The sequence below is a fragment of the Plasmopara halstedii genome (genome assembly GCF_900000015.1).
Source record: "Plasmopara halstedii genome assembly, contig: Scaffold_110, whole genome shotgun sequence".
NCBI lineage: Eukaryota > Oomycota > Peronosporomycetes > Peronosporales > Peronosporaceae > Plasmopara > Plasmopara halstedii.
This window is the reverse complement of record NW_020187031.1, coordinates 2173627-2197807: the sequence shown is the minus strand read 5'-3', so window position 1 is coordinate 2197807 and position 24181 is coordinate 2173627. Positions and strand designations below refer to the sequence as shown.

The following is a 24181-nucleotide window of genomic DNA, read 5'->3' as shown; positions in this document are numbered from 1 at the left end:
TAGAAATTGTGGACGGCGTAGATATTGAAGCTACATCATCGGCGACTTCGTTCTTTACCGTAGTAACGTCCTTCGCGCGATATGTAGATCTTTCAATCTGAAAGTTGGTGGAGATCTTTCTTTTCATATCTACATGATTCTGAGATGAAGTTAGATCTTCTATTTGATTGAATCCTTGTCTTTTTTTATTAACGTCTGTCCATAGCTTAGTTTCTCTGGCCACATTGTTCGATGGAAAGTTGTACTCAGCGAGTGTGGACGGTGCAGGAATTGGAGCCTTGCCGTTTGCAGACTCTTTCTTGACCACAGTAACGTCCGCCACGGGGTGTTTAGCCCTTAAAATGTGTGAGTCGGTATGTTCTCTTCTTTCCTTATCTTCCGAATTCCGAAACGGAAGCCGACTTACCGTTTGATCGATCACCTTATTCTCCTTCATATCGTCTTTCAAGACTTTTTTTGCTTTGACTATATTTTGTGACGGAAAGTTGGAATCCGCGACCTTGGACGGCACCGCGGTCGTCAATCCCATGTTGTTGGCTCTCTCTTCAGTTACACCTTTAGAAATATCCCCCTTTGCTAGGTCAGTATTTCCTTTCGTTTGGAAGCCGTTGTTTTCCTTCCATTTCTTATCCTCCGAGCTCGGAACAGAATTTGAACGCTTTCTTCGAGCACTCATCTCTTCTTTCTTATTTGCGTCTGTCCAGATCTTTTTCGATTTAGCCCCTGTGATTGGCGAAGTGCTAGATTCAGGGGTCTTGGGCATCACAGGCGGTTGGAAGCGCTGGCTTTTGACTGAGTCTACTTTGGCTACCTTTGCGGCATCAATTTTCGCGAGCTCTTCGTTTTGTTTAGCCTGAAAGCTGGCGTGTTTGTCACTCTTCTTATCTTCCGAGTTCGGAGTTGAGCTCAAATCTCCCTTTTTAGCACTTACATCTTCTCTTTCAGTGATGTCTCGCCAGATATTTTTTGATATATATCTATGGACAGACAAAGTGTTAAGCCCAACAATCTTAGGCGATGCACTTGATGTCAAGCGCTCTCGTTTTGTCGCCTCTCCTTTGGTTATCTTAATATCTTTTGCAAGCTTCCACTTATCGTTAGTCTCAAAATCATTAGGTTTATCCCTTTTCTTAAGCTCCTGGCTTTGAGCTATTAAGCCCGTAGCGTCTGTATCATCTTGCCTCGTCAACAATCCCGACTTAAGTTTTCTGAGACTCGCCTTCTCATCACTTCGCAGAACATGTTCGACGTCAGTACACGAACCTATCGGCAATGTCGTCATCAACACCGCAACAGCGAGCGCGGTGCAATATACGTTCATTTCACTATCTGACTTGTCCCTGGCCAGATACAAAATGGGTGGCACGATAGCTGAGTTTGATAAAACCATCTCGGATAGAAAGTCAAAGACCAAAACTGATTTCAGATGATTGCACTTAGCCTTTCTCTGTAATACTTACTGATCAAAACGGTGTGTAATTTCATAATCCATTCCAATTACCAGTAGGTGACGCTCCTGAATAAGTTCCAAATTGAACTGCTGCGGGCTGGAAGGCGTATATTCTGCATGAATTTGATATGCACCCTTCATGGAATCGTCATTAAACCAACCACTATTTACTTTAGATGTCGATCACGATGACACGCATAAGAAGTGCTTCTGATTGCCACATCGAATGTTTCTTAAATTGTTGTGCAATCGCGTATTTTCGTTTTCGCCAACGATGCCAAAGCTAAAACAATAGGCCTATAATCGACAATAGGTGTCTTCATGCTTAAAGTTTGAACACAGGGACATATGATTGTTCAACAAAGGTGGAACATCGTTAGTTGCCTTAGCTTCACATTTTTTCCATCTTCGCCTTTTTAAAGCAATTTCTTACGGAAGGCAATTGAATTAGTGATTACTTCGATGAAACATAAATGGACGCTGATTATCTGGAAATACTAAACTTAACGACGGTAGGCGGCTATACAAGGATAAAAAAACACTCGCAAAATGAGATATCAATTGCACTTTGATGACAAGTTTTAAATGTCATGATTTGTTATAGTCCATTTGTCGTTGCTGTACAAACCCATCAGAGTTGGTTGGCTTATCTTGATGCTATATGTGTGAACAGTTTAAAATGTGAAAAGTGAAAGGCTTGGGCCTTCATTTGAGGTAGATATAGACAGTCGCGGATAAGATAAGACTATGCGAATGCTTTGCCTCGCGAAAAGTTCGTGATGTCTTAGTAATCATGCAGTCGTATCTCAGAGGAGCTCTTTTAAGTCTCACTCACGCCTGATTCCATCACCGTGAAGATCACTAATATTAGACAGAGCTAGTAATTACTAGCCCTCGTTTTGGGAAGATTTCTGCCTTTCTAAAACTTGTAAATTGAAAAGGTTAGCTACTTAACAAACTTGTGACGCAAAAAGCCGCTAAATCTAACGGTGTCAGCGTCAGTAATGACAGAACTAGATCTAAGTCTTAAAAATTCTTCAGTTATAGCCCATTACAAATTTAAGTACACGTCACCGTAGCTAAGAGCTTGCAAAAGAATTGGGACATACTAACAGCATTTTATTTGATTCATTCTTTCAATACAGACATGTATTGAGCCAGTATCTGTAGGTGTTATACGGTAACTTAAACTTTCTAGAAAGTGCACACCGACCGTTTCGAATATAGGTCAAGGAAAAAAATGCTGAGGAGGCTTTCCCTGGCGTATAGATCAAGCTAGTCGCTGAAAATAATACGCATACATTATAAAATGTGCATTAATAATGGACCTGTAAAATCTGACATTGTGCGTGATAGTTCACATCATCAGCCTAAAATGCTCAGAGATGCAATATGTAGATCATACGCACAACTTCATCTAGCGTGTTCATCCAGTGTACACAGTATATACTCCAAAATTGACACTGACGCTGTGAAAAGAACGCTGCATCTTATGATACTAGTAATTATAAAAGTATGGTCTATTGTTCTTTCTTTCTCTTTACAAAGCAATACCACGAGCTAACGCGACACGTCTCACGTCGTTATCAATTTGTAACACAGAAAGGTCTGAAAACACTGGCTTCAATCAGGATTTTTCTAATTAACTTTCAAAAGGCCTAAATTTTGCTTAAGAAAATGCAGCTTGCTAAAGAAACTTGGCATGAAGATATGAAGAGTACTGGGTATCAACTCAAGTATCAATCGTCCAAATGAAAGGTGAAACTGATAATCGATCTGCAGCTACTACCTTTCATTCTGCATCTGTCCAGCGACAAGCCACTTAGTGAGAATGAAGATCTATCATCCTGTGCTCGCTGCTGCAATACTAACAATGACTCTGCCTTTGACTTCGGGCACTGCCGTCATCAGGGAGAATTCAAGTCTTCAAAATTCCTTGACGGGTGGAGTGAACGACAACAAATTGGACTTAAGTGCTAAAATCTTGGACATAGAACATGAGGAAGTACACAACAACTCGCAAGTGGAAGACGAGGAAAAAACGGATGAGACGGCAAAGACTGGGACAGCTGAGGACAACACATTTCAGGACGGGCTGCTGGCATCGACAGCGCCGTCGAGTGCCAAGAACAATGCTTTGTCAGGTGATGTAGCTAACGTAAAAAAAACCTGGAGAGGTGGCTTTGATAGAGAAAAGGCGAGCGCTCAAACAGGAGATTTCAATTTACCAGCTGAAGAGTCAATTGAAGAGGAAATGGATGAGCTTGATAAATCTCAGCCTAAAGAGGAAGAAAACGCTGTACAGACGGAAAAGATTATGATAAGCAAGGAAGAGACGACCAAGGATGTGATGACGGCAAAGGATGAGAACTTGACAGCAGCAGCGGAATCCAGAACCGCTGTGTTCAACACATCATCAGCAAATGCGGTCCATACATCAAGTCCCTTGAATGACATTGAAATAAAAGATGATAGTAGCACTCAAGAGGGCGGAGCGAACTCTTCGGCCGAAAACTTGGATGAAAATCGTCAGGATGAACACAACACTTCCCACGATGATGAGGGTAAAGAGTTTGACGGGACAGTAAAACATGAGGATTTGGAGGAAGAGACAGCAGAGAAAGAGGCAGCGAAGGATGAGCACTCGGTGGCGACTACGTCGTCCAAGATCGCAATGGCTAACAACTCGTCGGTAAATCAACCCTTAGTGGGCAATGTAAATGGGGACGAAGTGAACCCCCAGAATTTGACTAGCACCATGGCACCTCCAACAATTGTCGAACCAATCGAGGTAACGAATGGAGCTGAAGAGAAGAAAGAATCTGAGGAGACCAATCAAGACAAGGATGAGATTGTACTGTCGAATGCAGAATCAGCTGCTGGTGAAGGCGAAAATGAAGAGGAGAGTAACAAAGACGAAGAGTCATTTGAAGAGAACGCTCAACCTCGTAACGAAGACGACAGTGAAGAAGACTCCAGTGATGAATGAAGGGTTTCAGGTAGGAAATATACATAAACAAACTTCCAATACATCTTTTTTTTAGAGCTTTGTTATTTTGAATGTTCCGCATTTCTGGCATCTTCTATTATCCACTTAAATAGCGTTGCGACTTTCCTGCAGTTGCTGGCTTTTTCGAGCGAGACAGTAAGTCTAGCTTTCAGTATTAACAGCAAACCTCCTACTTTAATCTTGATACAAACAAACGGAGTCGAGGTAGAGATCATCCGATATCTGCCGCGATGGAATATGTTCAAGCAGTCTGACAATAAATGCAAAAGGCTCCAATGGAAATTTCGCATCTGATCTCATGCTTTGTTTCGAGTAACAATTGGTATATGTACATCCACAAAGTCTGATCACCTGTCAAAGTGCATGGGTTATGTAGGATCCTATCAGTATTTGTAAAGACGTTATCCATCGATTTAAGTTTCTTTTGGACTGTCTTGGATTTACCAACTCTTGCAGAAACTGTAAAAATTTCTTGCTACACCAGCGCCGATTCGAGATAAACGAAACGGTTTACATTAGCAAACTCAGTGCAACAAAGAAATACTTTGGTTTTCGCAAGCAAGAGAATGTGACATGCTCAAATACTTTAAATTTGTGCAAAGATAGAGTTGTTCTCAAAAATTCGGCTACTGCGAATGCATTCTCTTCATGGGGCTCCTTGGCTTATTGATTTATATCCTTTTTGCGATTAGATACAATTTTGTTTCGCGATCATAATTATATTGTGCATGCGATAAAATTAGAGATCATGCGTGGGCTGAGTTGACATAGGTATAAATAATAGCAACGAGAGAGCAATAAATACATACGTGAACATATCAAGATAAATCAGAGGCTAAACGAAGGAGCAAAATATTTAATAACATCACATCGCCTTTTGCTCAACGTTCCCCCCTGGGTCCTATTTTCTGAATTAGTTGTCACTTGAAATATCCTCACTAGAGTCACTGGAGTCGTCTTCGCTGGATCCATCTTCACTAGATTCTTCTCCGTTTACCTCGTCTTTTGAGACCTCTTGATTACCACTGTTACCTTTTTCCTCAGCTTTTGACTGAAGAGCGTTTGATTCATGCGTTGTGTGAAAAGGAAATTGGCATAATAAAGTCTTGTCTTCATCGTGGCTCGTCTTATCGACTTCTTGTTCTATGTCAACACCATCCGATGCCTTCGCCAATGTAGAATCACCTGTTAAAGTTAGAGTACTCGAGTTCGTTTCGCTGTCATCACCACTAAATTTTGAGCCTGCCTTATCCATCTCGTCCATCGTGTCGCCAGTAGTCTGGAGTGACGCTGTTGTTGTCAATGGCTCGACCAGCGTAGTCTGGTTGGCCTCATTTCTCAACCCTTCCGCTAAAGTGACGTGAGTTTCACTTCTATTGCCTTCGTCAAGAAACTGAGATCCCGATTCTGTAATATTCAGCTTTTCATCGCTCGCACTACCACTCGTGACTTCCTCCGAAGAATTTCCGACTTTGAGTTTCTCATCTGTTGTCAATTGTCGAATCAGCATAACATCGGTGCTCGAGCTCATCGGCAGCAGAGCTGCTACCATATGCACGAATACGTTAAGCTTCATTTTTGATTGTGTGTGTGTTTTGAATGCAAAATGAGTGACTTGAAACAGAAGATGATTCTTGTCAGTTATTAAAATGATTGAGCCTGCACTTTTCATAAGAAAGTACTCGAATATTTTCCATAACACGACCAGAAATGTACTGACAATTCAGTGAGTTCCGACCTTATGTTATTTGCAGAACGTACAACATGAAACAATATGTTCCCGACTAGCGCAACATACGATTACAGAAGTGATTTTCAAAGATTACATCTTTCGTTTATGATATGCCGTTTTGTCATACCTTTAAGCCATGCGCAAGACTATTAACTACAGAAATAGGCTCAAAAATTTTCTTCACTCGACTGCACACTTGCTACATTGACGACCACATGATGTCAGTAGATATTTTTGATGGTTTCTTTCATGCTTCAAAGAAGACTTAAAATATTCTTTTTTTTGGCGGCGAAAGGCGCGGAAGTTTTAAATATCAAGCTTTAATTGACAACGACGGATCTGTGTGATACGATTGTATTATCAGCTGTTGGTAATAATTTGATAAGCACACCCCAGCAGGTTGACATGGCAGGAGTAGAGGTTGTAAAAAGATGGCAAAACCAATACATTATGTATAGTCCTTAATTCGCAACTATAAACGACTACTATTATGTCTATAATCAATATGTATAACCATAACAGTAATTATGACCGTTAACGTTTTCCTCGTAACGTCATCTGCACGCAATCTCAACAGAGGTGACCATCACCTTCTGTACGATGTATCGCTTAATTCTCTGTAATCTACCAAGCGCATGGTACCGACTTTGCGTTACTTCTAGCAGTGCCGTAGCTAAGCGTATTGTAGCTTACGAGCAGTTTTAGGCATCCTCGGAGCACTAGCGGTAACCCGGCAATATAGCCAAGCGTGTAAAGCTTAAGTTTCTTTCTTTGTGGGGAAATGTAAGGCAATTGGAGAAAGACCCAAAACCTTGAATTAAATTCTTGTTTTGCTTGTCTACGATACAAATGAACACATAATTTCGTGAATCTTCATCGCTGTTGACGAAAATTCCATCAACAAGAAGGAACGCTATATTCGGCCTAGCTGCTATACTCAAAACTCCTCAGATCTCTACTTTGATAGTGTGTCATTTTATGATCTTCCGCTTCCCGTGAATCAGTTGAACATAATTACTGCTTGAAGTGAGATTGATGAAGTTCCCAACGCCTCGTTCCAACCAAATATCTTGTGTACCTTCCTGTCGGTCCTCCCATCGTACCATTATCGCTGCTGACTTGGTAGATTGAGCGTCCTTGCGCGTTCCAGCCAATCCATTTGCACCTCTGTAATATCCGCCGGTTGCATTAAAATTTGTATTCACCACCCCAGCGGTAATATTGTCCACACGAGCCTTTTTATATTTATTTGTTTTATCATCGACAGCTGAGCGAAGCTCGTTTCGTTACTAATTCCAGCACTTCACTGTTTTTCTGTAATCTACAAATAAATATTTTGGCAGGTTTTTGTTCGCGTTTTCAAATTCCACAAATTTATAAGTTCCAACAATTAAAACTTAATGCCCAGTGATGTGCTTTCTTCAGTAAGCTATTTAGAACATGGGACATAGAACTCAGGACATGGGTATGAGGACATAGGACATAGGGACAAGGGACACAGGAACATGGGACACAGGAACATGGGACATGAGACTCCAACAAACTACCTACCCATTAGTTTCGATCCAAGGACCTTTGCTTGTATTTTGCAAGCGCTCTAACATCTGAGCTAATGTGGGACCTGGTTAGAGGTCACGAATTCTTTTTAGCTTTACTTGGGTAATAGTAAACTGAAAGGTTATAGCATATTAATGTATACTTTGTTATTGTGGGGTATTTTGTAAAAATTATGCTAATTCATTCCTAATACAATACATTCTGTTGTGTAATATTACGGCTCCCCGGTGATAATTTACGTGCTGGGGTATTTTTTTATATATGACAAAAGTTGAGATATTTTTTTTATATATGGCAAAAGTTGGGCATTTTCTTTATTCTCCCTTTAATGTATCTTATTTTAATTTAATTTTGATATTATAAATTTTATCAGCAGTTAGACTTAAATATTTGTCGAAACGTACAGCTTAAAAAACACAGTTCACTAAATTATTAGAGACAAAACCTGTTGTATCTGAAACAAGTGGATTTAGAAAGCGAGATCTCCCTGTGCTCATTAAAACAATATGCTGTCACATCACGTCTGCATTGAACAAAGAGGGACACAGTGAGAATATGTATGATTTTAGCTGTACGACTTGGTTGATGCTTACGTTAAAGCTAAAATTTTGGCGACGGTGGCAAAATTGAGCTGACATTTGATGAATATGTCAACCGCCGCTTTTAGATGGAATCGTAAATTAGCGGGTCCGTGGTCGTGGAGAAGTTCGCGGCAATATTGATTAAATTGTTGCTCTCCCAACCACAACGCGCGCACGTGTGACTATCACTAAGCTTGACGGCCAAAGTGCCGCGCATGCGAGCAAAGTTTGATCAAATAAATACATTGAGATAAAAAAAGCTCACATCTTTAAAATGTTCTTTCGTCGTATTGCATAGATGCGATCTTATGAACCGTGCACAATATCTTTTCAGTTATTGTGCACGGTTTTTAACAACCAAGTCGAAGCAGAAGTCAGTAAATTCATGACGTTAATCGCTTAAATGAGTATAGACTAGGTTACGATACTACCATTCATTGAAGACGACTTTGTAACGTCCAGTTTTACTGTCACCACATTTACCTTGTTGACTTGTTAGTTTCGATTCAATGCTCGTCAAACTACTAAACAAATCGTCTAGTTTTGCTTTGACTTCTTCTGCTTTTCAACACACGACATATTTGCGCATGCCAGTTGACTCTTCTGGGTAACACCTTTTGACGGCACGAGGTTCTTGATCGTGATCTTCTTCATTGCTAAGTCTGTCAATACCGTACGAACGTCAATTGCCGCATTCATACACCCACCACAGTGATGGATTCCAACGACCAAATTATCACTTGAAGCGATGAGTGGTGAACCTGACGATCCCTCTCGAGTATCTGCGTCGTGACCAATCTGATCGATTCCACACTTTCCATTTTCTCCAACATTATGAATTGTTGTACTCTCTCCACCATCAATTGTACTAACAATGCGCTTTGCATGCCCGTCTGGATGTTGCGGTAAATAGATTGATTCATGCGCTACCGGTCCAGATTCTCGAAATTGTAGATATCCGTATGCAGAGAGATTGACACAATCTGGTAGCTTTAAGATTGCATAGTCAATGTCCTCATCGCCAGCAACAAACGTCAAGGTCGTAGCCATCAATTTACCAGGACATCCGAATTGTGTTTCACACTGGTCACTACACGACGCACCTTCCGCGTCAAATTCAATGTCAATTGAATGCCTTGACTCTCTTTGTTCAAAACAGTGGTAGTTTGTAAACAAGTGACCTTCACTTCCTCCAAGCCAGCCCGTACACATAAAGACACCGTCAACAAGTAGACGAGCAACAGCACGTGCCTTTTTATAAGCGTGGGGTAGCTCTTGGGACAAATTGGTGCCTGGGGCGTAGCATTTGGCAGGAAGTGACTGGTCTCCGTCACCACAAACTGATTCGTGTTGCATTTTCGGATATCCTCGCGAGAATCCAGTAATACGAAAGCCTTGACCTGATTTTTCTATTTTATTGGACTTGTATATTACAATCACGGAATCGCCCGGGACGAAAGCGGCGACAAAGGTCCCGCTCTTATCACGACCTCTACCTGTGTACGTGTGTGAGACTGTAATTTTTTCATAAGGGGAGCGGATGGTTACAAAGTCTCCTTTCGGCAAGTTGAAGTCACCAAATTGAACAGAAATGTACGACGCGAACTCGTACGAAATGAAGTGCTCACACGAAGTTCCAGCCATTACAGTGAAGTTATAAGGTTCAGTCGTACCAATAATGGTAATCCCAGTGTCGGTGTATTTCACTCCCAAAGCAACGTAAGAAGCCACAATCAGGCTTAGTATATAGATCAAAGTCTTACGAATTGCCATGATAATCTGTCGAGTTTGCTTTTCAAAAAGTCAAGTGACAAGGAACGAGTCCCATTTTCGAGATACTGGTGTGATATTAGGTGGTTAGTTGAATAGATTCGTGACCTAAATTCGAACTGTTCTAAAAAAGTTGTGGATATCAACGAACGAACGGTCGTGAAGTAACACCGACTTGGCTTTTAGTCTATACAAACGTCGGTCTGATATCCCTTTTGTGATCACAGGATATATGCCATGCAGTGGAGTGATGCGTGCGGCACCGGCTACGAGCCTCCTGGTATCGCATTAAATCATTTACAAACTCTGTCGCGATCAGACATGCGGTGGGGTCGACTGACTTACGCTCAATTGATAGATGAGGAATTCTTGGCCAAGCAGTTAAGACGTCTGGATTGTACTCAAGAGGCCCGTCGGTCAGGTCGATTAGCATTATTGGAAACAAAAGAGATGTCGTTAGACAAGAGTATTCGTCAACGCCTAATGGCAGCTCAGTTAAAAGCAAGTCGAGATGCATCAGATGACGATGAGGTCGAAGCGAAAGTGGAGACGACGGACTTGTTCAATACTTTTCATGGTGGAAAAAAACGTGAGCTTTTGATCGCTCAATGTGTGCTTGGAAATTTGCAGCAACCAGAATTGGCAACGCTGATGACTACGAAACTAAAAGAGGCCCTTAGCCGGCTGTGTACGTTTCCTAATCCAATATATCGACTGATTTTCTTACGGCGGCAACTAATCAAGAGCATGCACGAGGCAACTGCATTCCAACATCGACAGTGGAAAGCAACGATGGAAAAGAACGTTCATCTTGTTCGATGTATGGAAATGAGTTTGCATCCGTCGGCAGATGAGATTCAGATCGGTTCGACAGATTCTACGGGAATGATCGGGACAATTAAACACAAAGCAAAAGTGTTTCGAGAAGCCATCATAGGTCTTCAGATGATGTTGTGTATACTAGATGGATATAATGATTCTACAGTGACTACAGGAACTCAGAAACGTGAGTTTCTTGCGAATTTGCTGCTAATGTTACACGAAATCGCCCCCCTGGCTCTCTGTACTAGACGAGGTAACTCGTCTAGTTATAATTTTAATTTGCCACGGTCGTCATCTACATCCAATGCCGCGACAATTGCAGAATTTATTGAAAAAGTTCAGAAATTTCTAATCCTCATGTGTCCACGGCCAAACACTCTTTCACTAACGTCTCCACGACTACGAGCGATCTCCAAGACTAGTGAGTCGGAGGTTCTTGATCGCACTAATGCTATAGATGGATTAATTCACCTCGCCGCAGCGACAGGCTCCGTACGCGACTTTTTGGTGGTACTTAAAGTTCTTCTCGGTGCGACTAACTCCGTACTGGATGCTGGAAGAAGTGAGTCTCATATCACGCTTTCGTCACGCGCATTATACACTGCATCAAACCCATCACTTCCATCTATGTATACTAGTGAAGTGCTTTCACCAGATATTGACAATCACTTGACAAAGTCTAAGAGATCACGACCAAATTCATGTAAAGTGGCGAACGGACATTTACTAAGTGCGCGAGAGATCAAAGACGATACACTGTTAGACGCTAGCAGAAAAAAAGGTTTATTGAAAGGGATCAAGGTAGAAGCGCCCAACATTAGCGTTTCCAAAGAAAATATTGCTACACTTCCTTCGGGCGTTTCGCACCATCGCCCATTGTATACTAGTCGTGGCAAAAATTTTGTCAGCAAATGCTTTCCAACGAAAATCGAGCTGAAAGATGCAATGAAATTGGGAAACTTTAGTCCTTCGGTTGATGTTCCCGCGATGAAGGAGACGCTAGTGCGAGATTCACCCATGTGTACACCGATTGGTATTGCGAGATGCCCAAAAATTAAAAATCTCAATGTCCGATCCGTATTAATTGGATTGGATGGTGTAAAGCCTTGTTGTCCTAAGCAAGCTTCACACGGAAATTCACAGAGCTATAACTTTTGCAACGTTATTACTGGTCCGAACACACTTGAAGAAGACGAAAGAGATCGGGAGGTTTGGAGTTGTGGACAAAATTCATATGGAGAACTTGGACATGGAGATACAACATCGCGTAAGTCATTTCAACGGATTCAGTCACTTCAACACAAAGAAATTATTCAGATTGGGGCTGGAAATGAGCACACTATAGCACTAACAGTAGATGGTCGAGTCTTCACTTGCGGATATAACGACAATGGTCAGTGTGGTCAGGGTGTGACGTCCAGAGTGGCTGTTTGGAGCGAAATCCATGAACTAGGTGCAATCAACATCACGCAAGCTCACGCGTATAACGGATGTGAACATACGATTTTTGTCACCTTGGACGGTCAGGTCGTGACTTGTGGATACAATTATCGTGGCCAGCTCGGTCATGGAAATACTGCAAGTGAAAGTGTTCCAAAAGTGATTCAAAGTTTGGATAATAAGATTGTTCGGTTGGTGTCGTGCAGTTATTACCACACAATTTTGACCTGTGAAGGAGGAGACAACGGGCAACCTTTTGTTTTTACTTTTGGGCGGAACGATTACGGTCAGTTGGGACATAATGACACGATTGATCGTAAGATCCCTCAGCGAATCGAGGCATTGAATGACGAGCAAATCGTCTCAGTTGCTTGTGGACAATATCACACGATGGTCGTGACTGCAGGAGGTAAATTATTTGCATTTGGCAAGAATGACTATGGCCAGTTAGGTGTTGATTCTTTCGAGAATCAAGTAGTTCCAGTGCAAGTAAAAGCTGGACTTGAAAATCAAGAGTGTCTTGAAGTTCGATGTGGTTACTATCATACGATTGTTCGGTGTACTGGAGCGCATTTATATGCCTTTGGACGAAATGATTACGGACAACTTGGTCTTGGACGTCCTAATGCAAGGGCATCTGCTATTCTTCAGCTCCAGCAACAACGCTTCTCGTATGCTAATTTAATTGAAGAATTGGAAGGCAAAGAAATTATTCGATTTGCTTGTGGATGTTACCATACCATTGCTGTATCAGACAATGGCGTCTTATATGTTTTTGGACGAAATAATCACGGACAATTAGGAACAGGGGACACAACTGAGCGAATGTATCCATTTCCGATTGATGATTTTGCTGGCAAACGAGTCGCTCAGGTAGCTGCTGGGTTTTATCATACGGTTTTACTCACAGGTGGAATTGAAGACGAGAAAATGGAACAAGAATTGGTAAGAAATATCACGGGTGATACATCTAGTACGCTTGGTTGCAAGGGAATCGATCATTTGACGATTCTTTCGAGTCCGACCATTGAGAATTGGCTAGATCCATCTAAGAAATCGGAAAATAAGTCCGTAGGTACCCTAGATGTGGAAAAGGGAGAAGCTTTTGATAATGATACTCGAGATGAAGACCATCAATCACCTGGACAATCTGATGCAGAAACTTTGATTGAGTTGTTCTCAGATGATGCTCTACTTGTCGGTCTTGTCATTCTTGCGCAGCTTGACCGTCTATGTCAACCATTTCTTCCAAAACCAGGGAGCTATCCTATGTTACAACATCCTTCACTAAGTGTCATCGAAAAGCTTATCAAAGCTAAAGGACCATCATTTGACACAAGCTATGTGTTTGAAGAAAGTTTTGAGGTCTTTGGAATTCATACATGCAGCTCAACGTTTGAAAGTCTTGCCATCCTGCTCAAGCACATTAGCACTCGAAAGATTGGAAAATCTTCTCGATTTGCGTTGGCCATAAAGCCGATCTCAACCTCACACCTTCAAGCGTATATGCTTGCTGCATTGATCCGAATATTGCAAGCTAATTTATCGCAGCTTCTGCGGTCAAGTTTAGCAAAGACAACGATGTTATTATCTACCGAAATGTCATCACCAAAAGAGCCCACAATCGATGTCAAGGGCTGGGTGAACGAGCTTGACCAAACACGTTTAGCAATTCTACAAATCCGAGACGTTTTATTCTCGCTTGTCGACATCAGACGCCGAAGAAATGTTTGCTATGCCCTCGATGGAATAGCAGATGAAGAAGGGAATACCCTACGAATTGCAGAGGAAGCGATCGCTACATTAATGGAAGGATATGAGATTTTCTTTCCGTGTAAATGTCTAAGGCGTCAATTTTTCTTTCACGTAATGCAAGAAAACATGAATCGAGATGGGTCAAAATATTTATGTGGATTGCAGTGTCGAAGTGATCTGTGGCAAATTGAAATGTTTCCAAAATCAAGGAAGTTATTGCTTGAACCCCTTTTGAATCGAATGACTGAAGATGCCCTTATCGTCCGATGTTTGCCCCTACAATCACAGTTAGAACCATCTCAAACATCGTTGATGCATGAAATGTACCAGACGGTTTTTAATCGTATTGCGACTGAGTTTTCTCAACGTCTAGGAAATGTGGTCGGACTTCAATCCTCGTCAAAGATTTCGCCAAGACCCAAATCTGCGCAAGCATTTTTTCGCATGCTTCAAGGGATGCAAAAGCATCTTGCTAGTTGGGCTGCGAGCGTTCAAGATTGGATTATAGAAGACAGTGTTTCTGAGCAGTCAAGCGCTTACATCGAATCAAAAGTTGCTTATCTAATTGATCGGACTTTTCGCGTCGATAAAAATGACTTATGCCATGTTCCAGCGCAGTGGCGCTGCTTTCTCGAGTTTACATTGATGGCGTTACAACAGTGCAGCGAAGTGCTACGTCAAATTTTATCAATGAAATCACTTCCCAGTCCGACTCGAGGATACACCTACAGTGCCGAACTCGATAGTGAAAAAAGATTGAAAATTTTCGAGACAGTCGAGCTCTCGGTTGTTGGCCAGCTTTTGCCGTTGCTGGTGGTTCATTTACTTGGTTTCAGTAATAATACTTTGTTTGCTACAGCTTTGCTGCCTACATTGAAGACTTTACTAAAATTTATTGATGCGTTCAACCAGCTTGATCCTGCTGCAGAGAGTGCAGAGACGCAATATGTCGAAATGATGGCATCGTGTGCAAGCTTTAAATCATCTGAGGAAGAAGCAATCGTACTGGAAACTACTCGACGCGAAAGTGAATGCACGTTTAATCCCTCTCAAGATATCAAAAGTATTAGCTCAACAGGAATGACATCGTCGAATGTGATGGCACTTCCGTGGAACTTCCGGCTGGAAAAAGAGGTGGCAATTCTAACTACTGAAATGGCAATGACACTTGTGGTTGGTAACCCAATTTTCACATACTCGAATGTTACGAGTGATCATGACAAATCCAGCACTCAACAAGTCTCAAATCGCTGGACAAACAGCTCATTACTTCAAGGAGGACTAAAGCCGAATATTGTGGCTCAAAGCATTAATCGTAGAAGCTTTAATAGTCGTATCGTTCAGCATACGCCGTTTCCAACACCCGAAAGCTCGCCGTTCTCGTTAATTCTTCCTCCGACTCTCGACGACGAACGAGTTTTGCCTCTGTGGCAAGTACCAACTAATCAGAACTATAGAGAAATTTTTGGTTCTCTTTCTATTGAAACTTTTCTCATGTCATTCCACTACCAACGTGATTTTGAGACTCAAAATGAAGCCATCGCAGCAGCAACGACACTGTGTACTTGGATCCGAGACAACTATTGTAAGAAAGACCCGTCATACCGAATGCTCGTACGGCAGTCTCAGCTCGCAATAAATTCCAATGCAATATTGCAATCTGTGGAAATTCAGAAAAATGATCTTCGGATTGAAGCTGCTTGTTTTGCAGCACTTATTCATCATAGCCTGGTTGGAGTTCACGCGTATCACTTTGCACTAATGCTGCAACAATCTGCGGAGGAAAGACGGTCAGCGCCTCCAAGAACTTTTATCTTTCTATGGCAAACTGTTGCTCAATTACGGCGAAATTTGGCTGCTCAAAAGACTAAAATCAAAAACAATTTCCATTTAGATTCCGACACTTCTCAAGAAAGATCGTTTGATCGCATTGTTGCTTTACAACAAACAATTTTGGATCGGTGCAAGCTTTTGCTGCTTTTGGACGTATACGAAGAGCAAGAGCATTGTAATGTCCAATTAGATGCTGGCTATATCGCACCATATGACCCTGCATTCCTCGTATTTGTTGACTCAACATGCAAATTTACTGCATCATCCGCTAAGCGGCACCTTTATACTACTTATACAGACGAAAACCTACCGTTTTTGATTGCATTTCCTTTGTCAAAATGGAGAATACTTCGAACGGCATTTCACTCTATACTTCGATGGAAGTTTACATGTCGAGTTTCCTTACGTCAAGTCTCACAGGAAATTTTAGCTTTCATATTATCTGATGAGCCTGTGTCGTCTCTCAACGCTATTAGTAAATTGCTAATTGATCCATGTCGTCGTGTGAGCTGCTCTACTCGAGGACTTGAAAATCTGCAAGATCTAATCACGATGGTTTCGTATGATTCAATTCAAGCAGACATTGTACATCAAATATCACAAGTTTTTGTTTTGCAATCGTCGACTTTGTCTATCTTGACACGATCTTATGCCGTTGGATACTTTTACTTAAGTCTTCAGAACGAAACATTTGCGAACTTATTTGGAAAACTGACCGAAATTATGACTGACAAGGCTGCTAGGCTTGTGAATTCTAAAGACAGTAGTACGAAATCTACTATTTTAACTTTGACTCTGTTTTTAAGTGCATGGGGTATTCATTTTGACAGAAAACAATTTGAGTCAGTGAGTGATATTGGAGTTTTAAACGTTATTCAAGAGCTTATGCAGAATCTCACAAATCGAGATGAAGGTAATAGCTGCAGTGAAATGTTATCGTCAGGTGAAGGTTTTGTGAATAAAAGAGTGCAACAAACATCGCGATCGAATTATTTCTCCCAGAATCAGCTCGCTCGTCTGAGAAATACATTGTGGATCGTGTTTCGAAACATTTGTATACACTTTGCAGTGCAAACCAAAACATCACTCAACAGTCAAGATATTGACGTACCTACCTTACCGGTCTGTTCTTCTGTTGTACAGCTCTTACTTGATGAAGCAGTCTCAATATCCAATCACTTCTTAGACTTCTATCGAATTAAGCAGATAGAATTGACTTCTTCTGTACCTGTGGCAGCTCGAAGAAGTTTCGAGGTCATTTCACAACCACGACGCTTTTCTTGTAAAAACAAGGGTATCATCGTTAGCTACGATGATATGATTTCTTCTTCCAGATCGGATTTGAATCCACCGATGTCCCCTTTGCTTAAATCTAGCGAATTTAGTGTGACAACCTGGCTCTATATTAACACTGAATTGAACCGAAGAACCAACTGTCATGAATTGCCGGACGATTTCCACGATCATCAATTGGTATTTTTGCGTGGGGCTGGGCGTGAGATAGCGCTATATCTAGTACTCGTGCCTGAAAGTGTTGACAATTGGCGAATAGAGGTGGGAATTACCATGCATATTAATCAAGACAGTGAGGTCGGGAGTTTTGCTGGTAAATGTCGGATGTTGGAGCGAGTGGTGTCGAAACAAGTTGTTGCTTCGGGTACTTGGAGTCACGTGGCTATAGTACTAGAAACCACCAAAATACATCTTTACTTAAATGGTATTCTCGACTGCCAATGCTCTCTGGCTGCCCAAAATTCTCTTATTTGGGCCACTGGAAGTGTTAATCTCCCCCTTCATTTCGGTCGATTCCCTTCAGTTTTCTCCATGGATCGATTGGCTCATTCAGTTTCGTCAGCAATTCAGTTTTTGCCTTGTTCTCTTGGGATCAGTAATGCTGCCGGCTGGGAATTGACAACAACATTGTCAAACAATGCAATAGAACATAAAACGAAAATGCTTCGCTGCTTTGATGGTTGGTTAAGCCACTTCCGCTTTCACAATCGCTCGTTATCTCCAATTCACGTACGAGTTGTATTCGATGAAAAAAAACTCGCCACTATTGTCTCTTCAGATGGTACTCAGCATTTAAGAATCATGGAGCTTCATGCGCTGATCATGCTGCTCAGCTCTTCGTCTGAGGGACTTGTTCACTTTTCTTCTCAGTTTTCAAAATGGGTTCAGTTGATTTGGAGAACCTTTCTAGAAAGTAATTTGGTATGTATACAGCAGTCTTCCTTACGTGTGCTTGGCGCTTTGCTACCCCTAGGAGATCCAATGAAAGCCTCTAACGTGCTTGTACATGACGATCCAATGACGCTAGACAACTTTGGTTTTTATACCTATGACAATCTTTTCGTGCAACAAATCATTCGAATGATTGGATTTTGCTTATATAAGTGTCCGTACAGGATCGCAGGTGAATTTGATAGTAATACAACAGTAGTGCCGTCGTCATTAATGATAGCTCGAAACATCCATATCAATCAATTTTCTCTTGATATTCACGATAACTTGCATCAAAAAACAGAGCTGCAAAGTAACATTGAGGATCAATATCAATCATCCAGGCGCCAAAGTTCAGTGTTAGCTAACGAGCTCAATTATCTTCTACAGAAACTATTTAAATGCTCGAATGCGTCGTGGAGTCAAGGCATAATCCGTACAATATCTCACAGTACTCAACATTGCTTAAGCTTTCAAACGAAATTGATACCTTCTGAAGATCGCTTTCTACAATTTGGAAAGCACAATCTTCATTTTTCTACACTCAAATACGTAGAATCGGTGGGATGCTCTTATTATTTAAATGGAGGTGCAGAGTTTCTACGACCAGGTCTTACAGTGGAGCTACGAGGATCGAGGGATCGCGCCCACGTGGTATCGCTCGTATCTCTACCCGATACCAATAATTTACCACATTCATTAGCATACGTTCAAAAGGATCACGGACCAGCACATAAAACCTGGAGTAATTTGAGCTGGTACGACAAAGTCTTTAGTCCAAGCTGCAATGTACAGCTATCGAAAGTGAACATTGACGAGCTTAATCCGACTCAAGTGACTGGTGCCCATCAAACGTATTCAACTGTTATCTACGATGTTGCGTCACATCCTAAAGGTGGCAGAGTCTTACAAACATTAGTGGAGAAGGCAGCTAAGGTCATCCCTGTCGTTTATAATACAAAAGGTAACGTCCAGTCACAAGGCAACGGGTCAAAAGATTCTTTCAATTCTGTACGTAATGGTGCAATGCTGCTGAAAGCTTTAGTACAAGTGGCTGCCACTGAAGCAGGAGTCGACCACCTTCTTGCAGAACCAGCACTACTGGAGTTTATCACTGAGTTAGCTGTTCGTGAAGACAAAAACATCGAGCATTTAACTCTTTATCAAACTGAAATGTGCGTGAATGCCTTACGTCATGAAGTCTACACTGCATTGATTGAGCTAGAGGAGGAAGGGGAGGCAGAACTGGCAAGTACGGCTAATTGCGAGAATGACAGTAGTGAAGTGGGACTAAGTGAACGTACGACTTTGGGTCGAAATGTCTGGGAAGAAGAGCAAGTAATTGAGACGTCAAGATATCGAGAAAGTCCAAGCTTTTGTCTAAAGTTGTACAATAGCGAAGAAGTCGATAGGGAAGAGAATAGGCGAGCTGACGAGACTTGGGATCAATTAGACGCTAACGAAGAGGAATATGAAGACGAGGATGAAGACGAAATCTTTGATGGAACTGACGGGGAGAATGATGAAGAAGATGAGGATGAAAGCCAATTTGAGCTCGTGGAAGAATTAATGCTAATGGGATTTCCTGAAGACTGGTGTATACTTGCCCTGAAACAAACTGAAAATGATATTGTAAATGCATCAGCTTGGATTGTTGACAATCTCGAGTATTTGAGTAAATTGCAGTCAACATTGGATAAAGAAAAGAATCGAAATCAAGGAAAGTTTCGGTGTGATGAGGAAGAAGACGATGTCGTGCCTTATGATGATCGCTTGAGTGGTCAGCCTCAGCTCCAATCTCTTGAAACTTCGATACAGTCTGCAACAAAAAATGACGACATCGAAAGTGGCTCGAAGTTTACTTCACAGGCATTAAGCTTACAACAAAGTTTCAATGTTCCCATATTAAACGATAAGGAGATGGGACGAAAAGTATTTGGCGAAATGTATTTTCCGTTCGAAGAAGGAGGATTTTTGTTTAATGCCAAATCACGTTTCATGCGCTCGTGGAGAGCTGGATCGATTGAACTGAAAGAGACGCTAATGGTGAATTCCTCTCCACATATTTCAAATCGTGCTGAAGCTTCAAGTGCTTCGTTTGAAGAGAATTTTGATACAGAAATCAGGCATTTGGATCTAAAGCATCTTGGAATGAAACTTTGGACTTTGGAAAATACTTTGTCCCTTATGTATGCTCGACGGTGTATCGTGACTTTTCTACATAATTTAATAACATCACAAAGAGGAATATCATCAATGCAAACTTGGATTTCATGTGAACAGTGGTTAAAGCTTTTGAAACTCGTTCTACTACGTGGGGATCAATTTACGATTGATTCAAAACGAACAAGGTATCCGCTAGAACTATCGATTGATCAAGTGTTTTCAAAGGCGTTTCAATACTTTGTAGATCAGGATTTGGCGACAACTGCTGCGGCTGCTTTTAAATTTTGTCTGGAGCAACTTGAAGCTGCAGCGATGGAAAAAGTTTATGAGGCAACTTTGTGGACACAACGAAGTTTAATTCGCTCTGACCAGAAAGTAGGACAGGAACCAGCCATTGAACTTGTTGTTTGGCTTCTCGATTTGCTTTTGGCTAGTCCAAACTTTATAGTGATATCCCTTCCTTTAGACTTTCTCAAAGGTGTCATGCACCAATTACGCTGTTGCCTCGGCACGACCAATTTGCCAACAAAATTCATTGTGCTCCGGACAATCAGTCGTTTAATAAGGATTATGGACACTGGTAAACACGATATTGTGCAAGACTCGCAACTGGTGGTCAAAGATTTCATAGCTGCTGCCAATTTGCGGCACAACCGGGAGTTAGGTCAAGGTCGGTTGGTTTTTTCACAGTATCTCCAAAGCTATATCGAACTTCTTTGTGTGTTGAAAGGCTTTATGAATGACTTCCACGCGACAAGTGCTAAAGATGTTTTAGATACAAAAGCCCAGTCGCTGGTATCATTCCAATCCCTAAGTACCCCGCAAAGTGACGGAATTTCGCTGCAATTTAATCGCAAACGAAGCTGCAGTAGCTTGTTGACTATTGCTGAAGATGATCAAAGTGCTATATATCATGGTAACGAAGTCTGGAATACGGCTTGTTCCACCATTGGATTTTCGACTGGAATCCACTCGTGGTTGGTTTCCATTGACAAGTCAAATTCACCTTATCTCTTCGTAGGAGTAGCAGCTCGGCAATCGAACATGGATTCGTATCTTGGAGCAGACGATCAATCATGGGGATTTATAGGAGACAAAGCACTCTACTATCAGCGCAACCGATTACGAGCATATGGAGAATCATTTAAAGAAGGCGATTGCATAGGCGTTCGTTTAGATTGTGAAAAAGGCGAACTATCTTTTAGCAAGAATGGCGAGGATTTGGGCTTGGCTTTTGAAAATGTTGTCGGAGAAATTTGTCCTGCTGTTGCATTTTTCTCTAGACATCAAAAGGTCTCTTTTATCAAGAATAGCTGTGTCAGTAGTGGTGGTAATGAAGCTTGGATTTCTTCGACTGGTGAGGAAGAGCACGGAAGTATTCATGACTGCTTAACAGCTTGTGAGCTAATGTCAAATTGGGTAAAGAAAACTTCGATGTGTTCTACATTAGCTGCTGCTGCATTTGCTATGACTACAGATTGGCTTCGAGGTACCAAGAAGTTTGTGACAACGCGATCCGGTAAATCACTATGGGTTGATGTTACGAGAGAATCATGTGAGAAACTTGGTTTTTACTCGGGAGATCGTGTGCGTACACCTCGTGGAAACGCGATAGTTTTGGGGGTTGCAAATGACAGACTTTGGGTTGATGTGGACACTGAATCTGGATCGTGGTTCTTTCATCCGTCGAAATTACATAAGCTGACGTCTGCAAAGACAACTTTGCTAGATTCTATAGAACTTGTAAACTCGGATATCTCCAATCCAGCACTTGAAAGTGATCCATACTTGAAAAGAGACGAAAAAGAATGTAAACTTGACGTTGACGATTCCACTTTGGAAACTCCAATGCGTCATTTGATAATCACACAACAAGAACTCACAGAATTTGGTGAACATTCTTTGTGGACCGTTGCAGTGGATCGTGAGTTGATAGCTGTGGTTAATGATTTCTGTGAAACGTCACGTATCAATCCGTGGAATTTAACACCATTTCAACTTCTAAATGTTGTTTGTGGAAAGACTGCTGTCTTGGAGCTAACTTCTGTTGCTGCTGTGCTTGCCATGCCCCGCGAGATATGTGAAAAGATGATTATCGCGCGTTTTGCCATTTTGCGATATGCAAACGTTTATATTAGTCGAGCTTTACCCTTTTTCGACCTGACGTGGCACTATTTCCTCCCAGATTCAAACTCGCTACCATGTCAACTCATCTCACAGTGCCGTGGAAGCATTTTCGTAAGTGTGAAGAATACTTTCTGGTCTTCTCTAATGGATCGAACAGCTCTTTCTTTAAAACGATCCGACGACGAGTATGATTATCCAGATGACTTACCACAGCTTCATGTAAATCGAATGAAAGCAGCAGCAGCAAAGTGCCACCAAAGAGATGAAAGCAGTTTATTTTCGTCGCTCTTTGGTCAATCATTTGAAGAACTTCATTTCTTGCCTGTGCAAACACTTCGGATGGTTTATTCGCACCCGATGGACGATGGTCAATTTCGAACTTTTAAAGTAAGGTTCGAAGGTGAAGGTGTAGATGATTATGGAGGTCCGTATCGTGAGTTTTTCTCCCAATTTTTTGCAGAACTACAGATGCTCTATGGTCTAGAAAGTGGCAACAATACAAAGCTGACGACAAATGATACTCATGGTGAAGAACCAAGTGGTTCGTCAGCAAAATTTGACGCTGGTGGCTCTGTATCAGCGTGTCTTTTGCCTTTTTTCTTACCAAGTCCAAACTGGCGAAACAGTGTCGGAGCAAATCGTGAAAAATTCGTTTTGAATAGCGCACTGCTCAAGGATATCGCTGAAGAAGGCGGTAGTTCGAAAGAGAAGCGCGAACTATATTGTGAAATGTTTCACTTTCTCGGTCAAATGATTGGGATTTGTCTTCGTACTCGTGTTTGTGTTCGTCTTGATTTCGCAATGTCAGTTTGGAAACAACTCGTAGCTGAAGACGATTTGAGCCTCGAGAGTGCACTGGAAACACTAAAAGAAATTGACTATGTTGCTTACTCGTTGTGGAAGACGCTACAAGGTATTTTAGACGACTCCAAAGGTCAAAACATGGCCAAGCACATGGAGCAGCTTCAAGCTATGGATTTGGTATTTACGACTGTACTTTCCGATGGACAAACAGTTGAACTTTGTGAAGACGGTATCAACACGAGTGTGACAATGAGTAATTTAAAAGATTACATCAACTTGATGCTTCAAGCGCGTCTCCAAGAAAGTAGAGACGTAATTAATATAATCAAACAGGGATTGCATTCGATCATGCCAGTCTCTGCATTGTCACTTTTGACTTGGACCGAGTTTGAAAAACGGATGTGTGGTGTTTCGGAAATTGACGTCAAATTACTGAAAGATAATACCGAATATGACGAAGAATTGTCCGTTAATGATGAATTTATCCAGCGATTCTGGCGTGTGTTGGAAAGCTTTGAATTGGAAGACAAACGAGCATTTTTGCGATTTGTTTGGGCTCGTTCACGGTTGCCTTCGGGTTCAGAGCAATTTCAGCAAAAGTTTAAGATTCAAGCACTTGCTTCATCTGGGAGTGATGGAAATAGTGCATCAAGTACGGCTGGAACAAGTGAACAATGGATGGACTCTCAGATGCCAAAGTCTCACACGTGCTTCTTTGCTCTTCAGCTTCCACGCTATTCTAGTGATGAAGTTTGTCGCGAACGTTTCTTGTACGCAGTGCACAACTGTGTCGAAATGGATGGCGACTTTCGTCTTGCTGACACAGAAATCACTGGATGGACAGATATTAATCCGACAGATCAGCTTAGAATTTAGTTTGTTAATGGCGTGTAACACAATATGTTCTGCCG

General features: G+C 41.6%; 6 protein-coding genes across 6 annotated transcripts; 2 read left to right on the top strand and 4 right to left on the bottom strand.

Moving 5' to 3' along the window:
* Nucleotides 1–123: 123 nt before the first annotated feature.
* Nucleotides 124–1390, bottom strand: PHALS_00443 (uncharacterized protein; the record flags this gene model as incomplete). The annotated part of the gene is made up of 2 exons (XM_024716346.1): nt 124–129; nt 194–1390. 2 exons carry the CDS (start codon nt 1388–1390, stop codon nt 124–126), a joined length of 1203 nt encoding a protein of 400 aa, XP_024572494.1.
* A 1891-nt stretch (nt 1391–3281) lies between these two features.
* On the top strand, nt 3282–4439 carry PHALS_00442 (uncharacterized protein; the record flags this gene model as incomplete). Its single annotated transcript, XM_024716335.1, has 1 exon — nt 3282–4439. One exon carries the CDS (start codon nt 3282–3284, stop codon nt 4437–4439), a length of 1158 nt encoding a protein of 385 aa, XP_024572493.1.
* A 934-nt stretch (nt 4440–5373) lies between these two features.
* PHALS_00441 (uncharacterized protein) lies at nt 5374–6036 on the bottom strand (the record flags this gene model as incomplete). Its single annotated transcript, XM_024716323.1, has 1 exon — nt 5374–6036. One exon carries the CDS (start codon nt 6034–6036, stop codon nt 5374–5376), a length of 663 nt encoding a protein of 220 aa, XP_024572492.1.
* A 780-nt stretch (nt 6037–6816) lies between these two features.
* On the bottom strand, nt 6817–7290 carry PHALS_00440 (uncharacterized protein; the record flags this gene model as incomplete). Its single annotated transcript, XM_024716312.1, has 2 exons — nt 6817–7030; nt 7271–7290. 2 exons carry the CDS (start codon nt 7288–7290, stop codon nt 6817–6819), a joined length of 234 nt encoding a protein of 77 aa, XP_024572491.1.
* A 1577-nt stretch (nt 7291–8867) lies between these two features.
* PHALS_00439 (hypothetical protein F443_14626) lies at nt 8868–9974 on the bottom strand (the record flags this gene model as incomplete). Its single annotated transcript, XM_024716301.1, has 1 exon — nt 8868–9974. One exon carries the CDS (start codon nt 9972–9974, stop codon nt 8868–8870), a length of 1107 nt encoding a protein of 368 aa, XP_024572490.1.
* A 363-nt stretch (nt 9975–10337) lies between these two features.
* PHALS_00438 (hect e3 ubiquitin) lies at nt 10338–24146 on the top strand (the record flags this gene model as incomplete). Its single annotated transcript, XM_024716290.1, has 1 exon — nt 10338–24146. One exon carries the CDS (start codon nt 10338–10340, stop codon nt 24144–24146), a length of 13809 nt encoding a protein of 4602 aa, XP_024572489.1.
* Between the last annotated feature and the right edge of the window lie 35 nt (nt 24147–24181).